The 8,661-nt window shown below is 50.8% G+C and overlaps 1 protein-coding gene across 1 annotated transcript; it reads left to right on the top strand.

Moving 5' to 3' along the window:
* Positions 1–1,176: 1,176 nt before the first annotated feature.
* Positions 1,177–8,095, top strand: LOC123068874 (cytochrome P450 90D2). Its single transcript, XM_044491551.1, has 8 exons — positions 1,177–1,607; positions 1,780–2,116; positions 3,158–3,307; positions 3,511–3,765; positions 5,007–5,096; positions 5,179–5,364; positions 5,646–5,782; positions 7,623–8,095. Exons 1-8 carry the CDS (start codon positions 1,366–1,368, stop codon positions 7,708–7,710), a joined length of 1,485 nt encoding a protein of 494 aa, XP_044347486.1. The 5' UTR covers positions 1,177–1,365; the 3' UTR covers positions 7,711–8,095.
* The last annotated feature ends 566 nt before the right edge of the window (positions 8,096–8,661 follow it).

Raw genomic sequence — 8,661 nt, 5'->3', positions numbered from 1 at the left:
CAGATGAGCCGGACACTTTTCGACGGAACTTGCTTCAGAATGGCAAATTCTCGGTCAAATCCATGTATGATGCAATGGTTCATTGTGATGTTCCTGTAGATAACAGGAAATTGTGGAAGCTAAAAATTCCCCTAAGAGTGAAGATTTTCCTCTGGTTTCTTAACAAATGAGTCATCCTAACTAGAGATAATCTGGCAAGACGAAACTGGCATGGTTCCAAGACATGTATCTTTTGCCAACATGACGAGTCTATCAAACACTTATTTTTTGAGTGCAAGTTCGCTCGGGCAGTTTGGACTATGGTCCAAGTAGCTTCGAATTTATACCCACCACGTAGTGCACAGAATATGTTCGGCAACTGGTTGCGGGGTATAGATAAACAATTTTCTGCACATATTCTTGTGGGAGCGACGGCCTTATGCTGGGCAATGTGGCTTACCAGGAATGATGTGGTTTTTAACAATAAATGTGTCTCATCTTCTATGCAGGTTATTCATGTTTGTACACGATGGCTCCGTACTTGGTCTATCCTGCAGAAGCCGAAAGACAGGGACATTTTTATGATGATGTCTACATGGCTGGAGCGTACAGCCAGGGAGGGTTTCTAACCCCATGGATGGCGGTGTGATTTACGGATAGGATCTACCGCTCCTTAGGCTGGACACGATTTATTGCTTGGCATTGTATCAAATTATTTTATTTTTAGGGTGCTCTGGACTTTTTGGCTGTGTGCATCTAGCTATGCAGAGGCCGTGCTTTCTTTTGATATGATTGTATCACCTCGATATATCTATTACATGAAATGTCCTTTACGGAAAAAAATAGAGGTTTACTACTGTAGTAGAGATATCCTTGTTGGGCCGCACATGTGCACACACGAGGGGTGAGCATCTGGCATCACCCATCACCCGCATCGGTTCTGCTCGGGACTCACAATCTCCCGGACACGGACAGCGGACAGAGAAAAAGAAACACACAAAAATAGCGAAGGAAGATATATGTAGCCAGTACTCCGTCCGTAGTACCAACACTGTGCCACGATACACAATGATAGATGTGGAGACTAAGCAAAAAACATATACTACTATACGAAATCTCAATCCTCCCAATTGCTTATATTCAGAAAATCTCTCTCCTGCTCGCCTTCGCCCGTACCTTTTGCGCTTGGCTGCTGCCAATTCTGTTCCTCCCCACTCGCCTACATATAAGTGCTCCTCTCCTCTGAACCTCTCGTCCTCTCGTAGTCGCGTGCCTCCACCTCCACTACACCGCACCGCGCCATCAGAAGGCCGGCCGGGTCGGTCGGTGCAAGGATATTGCACACACACGCTCGCAGACACGGTGTGACAGCAATTGCCTCCGGCGATGTCCGTTTCTTGGCCGGCGCCGTCGACGTGCGCGGCCGCCGGGGCCCTCCTGGCCGCCGCGTGGCTGCTGTGCTTCAGGCTGTTCCCGGCCGTGGCGAGGCCGAGAAGGCGGGCGATGAAGACGGGGGCGCAGCTCCCTCCCGGCAGCTTCGGGTGGCCGGTCGTCGGCGAGACGCTGGACTTCGTCTCCTGCGCCTACTCCCCACGCCCCGAGGCGTTCGTTGACAAGCGCCGCCTCCGGTGAGTAAAATTAAGCCGTCAGACTCGTCTCTTTTCCCTGGCGCAGCACAGTGGCGGCACGCGTGCGCGTGGCATCATCCGTCCATCGATGCCATGCCATGCCATGCCAGCGCGCGCGCATGCACGTGCGTGCGTGGTACTGTACTGACACGGGCGCGGCGCGTGCATGCAGGTACGGCAGCGCGGTGTTCCGGTCGCACCTGTTCGGGTCGGCGACGGTAGTGACGGCGGACGCGGAGGTGAACCGGTTCGTGCTGCAGAGCGACGCGCGGTCGTTCGTACCGTGGTACCCGCGGTCGCTGACGGAGCTCATGGGCAAGTCCTCCATCCTCGTCATCAACGGCAGCCTGCAGCGCCGCGTCCACGGCCTCGTCGGCGCCTTCTTCAAGTCGCCGCAGCTCAAGGCGCAGGTCACCGCCGACATGCAGCGCCGCCTCGCCCCGGCGCTCGCCGCCTGGCGCGAGCAGGGCCCCGGCGCGCGCCTCCGCATCCAGGACCACGCCAAGACGGTACGTCCCCTGCCTACATACCATCTCCCTCCATCCATCCATTTTGTCATCTCATCGTACAACCACCGTCTCCCTCTCGATCGATCGATAGCTCGATTTCTAGCACTACGACGACGAGTCTAGCCTCTAGGTACGACGACGTGTGCGTACGTGCGTCAGAGAGAAAGAAAGAATCGGGATGGATTGAATTGGATTACTACAAGTAGCGGTCGTATGGCGCGCACACCGGCGTGCACACGTGCGGCGCCGTGTCACCACATGGAAGGAAGGGGAAGCCCAACCCCGAAAGGGGGTGGGGTCTCTCTCTCCTCGCCATGCCTGTGACGTGCGTGTGCTAGAGATAGAGAGAGAGTGAAGGGGAGGGGGGTTGGGAGACTGTGACTGTGCGGGTGCGGCATCTTAATGAGACTGTGGGGAGCTGCTGGTGCCTACCCTGTGTTTCTCCTCCCCCATTCAATTCCGCCCCCTCCCTACCCTCGGTGGGGCCCACACGCAGGATTTGATTATTACCACCAGCGAGCAAAAGAAATCATCTCTCCTCGCAAGGGATGTACTGTTACAGTCACAGTGATACGTACTGGTGTGAAGGAGGAGTACTTATTAGTATACCGTTTGGTGATTTTTTTTAAAGACACACACCTATTATAGAGGTTCATGATAAGTACTTCCTCTTTAAATAAATATAAGATCGTTTAAATCAATATAGAGAGGGAGTACAAACATCCTAAAACCCTAACTTATCTACTGGCCGGAGTCGAGGCATCAGGATTTACCCTGCCCGTCACCGGCCACCTGAGCGACAGACGTAAGCTCGAGGGGAGAAAGACTTTTCCTAGTCACCTTGCGAGGGGGAAGGAAAGGTCGCAACTTGCATGCGGTGAATTTGAGCTACATGTGGAAATTTTGCGGCGAATTCACTGCATTTCAAGCAAAATCTAGATGAAGAGGCGCCTTGCAATATTACATGAAAATGATTTAAGAGTAGTACTACTGGAGGGACATGAATGAATGAATGATGAATGTGGTGTGTGCGTGTTGCAGATTGTGTTCCAGATCCTGGTGCGGGCTCTGATCGGGCTGGAGGCAGGCCCAGAGATGCAGCAGCTCAAGCAGCAATTCCAGGAATTTATTGTCGGACTCATGTCCCTTCCCATTAAGCTGCCAGGGACTAGGCTCTACAGATCCCTCCAGGTACGTACTACTACCCTCTTTCATTTCACTCGCTCTCCACCCATCCATCCATGCATGCACACCCACACGCTGCAACTGTCTCTCCCATAGTCCCATGCACCTGCCAATATGGCAGCGAGACGAAAGGCATCAATGTCACAACGCCACCATCGTTGTTCCTTCTGCTCACTTCTCTTTCTCTCTGGGTGCGCCCGTGCGTGCAGGCCAAGAAGAGGATGGCGAGGGTCGTACAGAGGATCATACAGGAGAAGAGGAGGAGGAGGGCCCTGGACGGCGGCGGCGCGCCGAGAGACGCCATCGACGTGCTCATGGGCGACGGCAGTGAGGAGCTCACCGACGAGCTCATATCCGACAACATGATCGACTTCATGATCCCCGCCGAGGACTCCGTGCCGGTGCTCATCACGCTCGCCGTCAAGTTCCTCAGCGAGTGCCCCCTCGCCTTGCAACAGCTTGAGGTACCTTCTAAAACTCCATCTCACTGATACTACTTAGTTTCTGTCAGCATTCTGGTCAGCTGGAGCCAGAGCCCAACTGATTAATCTGAACAAATTAGAATCAACAGTTATCTTTTTTTTTTGCTGAATGTGCATGAACATCGCAAACCTGCCAATTCAAGCCAGACATGAACTCGTCTTTTACTTCTCACATAATTCAATTCTTTTTTTTTGCGGGTGTCACACAGTTCAGTTCATCTGTGTCTTGAGCAAAACTGGAGGTAGTACAGAAGAATTTTTTAGATCGTTGTCATCACATAAAGGATCGTGCCAACCTTGGTCCATGCCTTTCTTGTTGGCATCTACGTGACGTGAGGATTAACTATTGTTGTTTACACTACCTATGTGCCTAAAAAACTGTAGCCCAACTCTGCAACAAGACATGCACACACACTCACATTGTTAATGGATAATGTCAGGTACACACACATCCCATCGAAATTGGCCACCACCTTCACACTCAAGTGCTTAGCATCATGAGATGTGGCATCTAACTCGGTCGATTCATCAGTCATGTTGTTACTTACTCTACTATGCCGTCGCTTTACTTTATTTTGGACACTGTCATGGCACCTAATCCTTGTCACATAGCTTTTGACACCTGATGGCATGATGGCAAGTGCTAATTTGTCCAGCTAGTGCAACCAAAATATCTACTCATGTACCACTGTTAACTAATTTCCACCCTATGAAAAACTAAGTTGAACAGAACAAAATGGTAAATCAAACCAATCACTATTGTTGTTTCTGGAGTAGTACATGTATGTTTCTGAGATGCAGTTTCATCAGTTGGTGAAACAGAAGGGCCGTGAACATTCCCTAGCTAGCATGTAGTACATCCTATTGCGCAAGCAGCAGCATCATGCCATTCACTAGTTTCCATTTACAGCGCTACAGTGTGTAGAAATTACTCGTGTGTCGACTCTGTTTCTGTCTTGATGCCATGTGAACAATGAACTCATTCAAGCCTCTGCGGGCCAAGTACTGTTAGGGAACATGCCTAGGTAATAGCTATCTCGATTTTTCCTGCGGTAGAAAAAAATTTGGGACCTTTTATTTCAGTAGTACTCCCTCAGTCCCATAATTGTCAAAAAAACTTCTTACATTACGAGACTGTCAAAAAAACTCCTTACATTATGGGACTGAGGGAGTACTAATCATTTTATGCGACAATGATTGGTGACACATTTTGACTGTGCCAGGAGGAGAACATGCAGCTCAAGATGAGAAAAACCGACCTGGGTGAAACCTTGCAATGGACTGACTACATGTCCTTGTCATTCACGCAGCATGTAAGAAATACTATCAAGATTAGCACCTTGATTTACATAATATCTTCGTTTCCATTCTATAAATAAGACATTTTACATGTAGGTGATAACGGAGACGCTGCGGATTGGGAATATCATCAGTGGGATCATGCGCAAGGCGGTCCGCGACGTCGAAGTGAAGGGGCATCTCATCCCCAAAGGATGGCGTGTGTTCATGTACTTCCGGTCGGTCCACCTCGACGACATGCTCTACGAGGATCCCTGCAAGTTCAATCCATGGAGGTGGAAGGTGAGGACGAGCCCCACATTTGGTAGAGATGCTCATCCAGTTGCTACTCCTTTAGGCAACACCAACATGGTAGGGGGTTCGATGAGTGGGTCTTGTGGGACTCCTGGCATGTGGGTTTAAGAACACGAAACGCTGAGCAAATCATGCATGATAGGAATAACCTAAAAGGAAAAATGATGGAAAATGGTGGGGTGCTGTGCTATGCCAGTTGTGGAGCTTTATATGATTGCCATTTGATTTTGGGAAACCTAATAATGTGTTTATCGGTCTGGAAAAAAAAGTGTGTCAATCAACAGGAGAAGGACATGAGCACTAGCAGCTTCACCCCTTTTGGTGGTGGGCAGAGGCTGTGCCCGGGCCTGGATCTGGCCAGGCTGGAAGCTTCCATCTTTCTCCACCACTTGGTCACCAGCTTCAGGTATGTATGTATTCATGGATCACTCGTCGCTCCCGCTCTCATTCTCACCCGTGCATGCAAGCATCACACCACCTAGCCTGCCTGCCAGCTACTCTCCGGTCCTTCATCGTTGATTGCATGCATAAATGATCGAGAACCACTCGGATATATAGACATGTCTCTCATCTCCCCATCACATCACTTGAGCCTAGCAAATAGCTTTGTTTTCTTTGCCATTCTAACGCACAATGCATGTATATACAATGTCCTAGTAACAGAGGTCGTAGTACGAAGAGACATTTTAAGACTTGATTCGCCCGCACAACTTATTAGATTTTACTCCCTCCGTCTCATGATATAAGAGTGTTTTTTACATTAGAGAGAGTCGGCCAAGCCTTTGGTCTCCGCTTGAGTGTCAGATAACGCACCATTTCCCCCTCTCAAAGACTGTAAAATTACGCCGCGCATTCTTCGCCGAAATACTGCTGTTTGCACTGGGTGCATTGACGTGATATCGGTCGACCGGGGTCGCCAATAATTTGGGAAGGGAGGTTCGGATCTTCTTCAATCTATGACAGTACAGGCAGATGAAAGCTAGCTAGGGAGGTCCAGGTCCAGGCCCAGGCCAAGGCCAAGGCCAAGGGAAGGGACCCCTACACTACCACACTACCCTACACCGACGGACCCTGCCTATATAGAGGTTGGGCTTTGCGTCGAGGGACGGGGGGGGGGGTCCGTTCCGTTGGTGCGTGGGGCCACACGTGCGACGCGGCCGGCCACCAACAAGTAGCGCGGACTCCTACCATGCCATAGGAGGGCTAGGAGGAAGGCTATATGGCTCCTACTCGTAGCGGCCGCACGCGTGCGTACGTCCGTCCGTGTGGGATCGAGACCGAAGACCGAGCACAAGGGCACGCCGGCCGCACGTGTGTACACAAGCATCATCCATACCCAGTGCGTGTTCACAGCTATGTACGCGTGCGGCGTCGACACGACATGCGCCGCACCCCCCACCAGCACGTGCGAGGGGGACACCCGCACCCACCCTTGTGCCTGCCGCTGCGGCGCCGGCATCCGCACGTGCCAGTCGTCGGCGGCCGCTGCCGCACAGTGCCCGCACGGCGTAGTGCAGTAGGTGACTAGGTACGCGCTATAGTGCTGCTCCAGTGGGGCGGCCGCATGATCCAAAGTCCAAGTGCACTATACTGGTATATGGGCACGTACGTCATCGGTCTATCGGCCTGTGGAATACTCCTACGTACATACTGCACTACGTGGTGGAAAAGTTTGGCGACATGCATGTAATGTGGCGGTTGACTCCTCTGGTGGTCAAACGGGAGTGCTCGACCGGCTGGATCAGACGGATGACATGCTTCGTTTCTGCTCCGGTCCGGATCGTGATTGAGCTGCTGCTGCATGAAAGAAACCCAATAAAATATGCGCGCGCATGCGCCTCTCACTTTGACCGGCGCGCCAGGGCATGGCGCCGCTGCATGGCAGCATGGCTGTTTTTGTTTCTTTGCATTTGCAGTACGTACCACAAAAAACAATCGCCCTTTACGTTTTTCACCTTGGCCAGTACGTAGTAGAATATGAGCCTGTTGGTAGCATATGTTTGTGCCCATCAAGATTTGCACATATTTTTTACACTCCTATAACCTATTGCATAGTAGTAGTATGAGTATATGCAAGTGGGCACTGCACCGCACACTACTAAATAAAAATAAAACAAGCAGATTAATGCTGAGATGCATGCGCATCAAGATCGTGTGGCTGACGGCGAGATCCACGACATATATGTATGATGTACTATCGTTTGTTGCCTGACAATGACAATGACGTTGGATTGGAATGGATGCAGGTGGGTGGCCGAGGAGGACCACATCGTCAACTTCCCCACCGTGCGCCTCAAGGGAGGCATGCCCATCAGGGTCACCGCCAAAGACTAGCTACCCGTTACTCGGACCATCGTCCTTGATCAACTCCCCGCAGCAGCCAAGCCAGCCAAAGGCTCAAGTTACATGTGCATATACATAATGCTACTGCTACAAGTATGTGGTGTTATCCATAGCAAGGTTAAAAGCCCCTTCAAGGAGTAAGCTAGCTAGGCAACATCTGATGTGAGTACATAGGGGGGTATGTAGAAGTGTTGTAGGGGAGCTTAATTAGCCAAGGAGTAGTAGGTGCCACTGATGATCACTGTGGCTCGTTAATCATAGCCGAGGGAGACTCTGACCGATGATGCATGCTGTTATAGTAGTATAAGTAGTAGTATAGTGCTGGTGTCACAAGGAATAGATATATCATCTATGTATACATGGAAGAACTTTGCCATCTGCTTTGCTCCATGGTTTGAAATGCTAGGTGGTTTGCTTGCTTGCTTGCATGGGTCGATCGCAGCAGCGCGCGGCGTGTTGGCTCTGAAACCCCCCTAATGGTGTGATTCTGAATGTAGTAATCATCATGGTTGATCAATGAAAAGCTTTTTCCCCGCAAAAGAAAATGCTAGATGGCCCTGCGTGTGATGGCAACGCAATGCAACCAGGTGATAGGACTTTCGGCCGCTGCAAAGCTGGGGCTGTGTCTGATCAATAAAGTTGGGTTGGGGCTAGGTCGTGCACCCCTACCGCTAAGGGCTTTGGTTGTAGGCTGGTATACCCTACCGGATGAGGATCCTCTGATGTGGGCTATTTTACCTTTGAGTCACTGACAGATGGGTCCCACGAAGCATGGGGCCCGCCTGTCAATGACTCAAAGGCAGGGTATATCAGGGATTGCTACGTAGAGGATCCATGTCCCTACCCTACCGCCATCTATCGATTTCTAGTCCAGCGGGAAGTACATAGGTCCTAGAGAGATATCAGAGAAGTCCAACATGGAGAGGATGGATGGATAGATGG

This window comes from Triticum aestivum, chromosome 3B (genome assembly GCF_018294505.1).
Source record: "Triticum aestivum cultivar Chinese Spring chromosome 3B, IWGSC CS RefSeq v2.1, whole genome shotgun sequence".
Lineage (NCBI taxonomy): Eukaryota > Viridiplantae > Streptophyta > Magnoliopsida > Poales > Poaceae > Triticum > Triticum aestivum.
The sequence above is the reverse complement of the archived record's forward strand: the minus strand, read 5'-3'. Positions and strand labels throughout refer to the sequence as shown.

Coding starts and splice junctions, on each gene's coding strand:
- LOC123068874 (XM_044491551.1), top strand. CDS start 1,366: ATGTCCGTTTCTTGGCCGGCGCCGTCGACGTGCGCGGCCGCCGGGGCC. Junction 1,608..1,779: donor GTTGACAAGCGCCGCCTCCG/GTGAGTAAAATT, acceptor GCGTGCATGCAG/GTACGGCAGCGCGGTGTTCC. Junction 5,097..5,178: donor CCTTGTCATTCACGCAGCAT/GTAAGAAATACT, acceptor TTTTACATGTAG/GTGATAACGGAGACGCTGCG.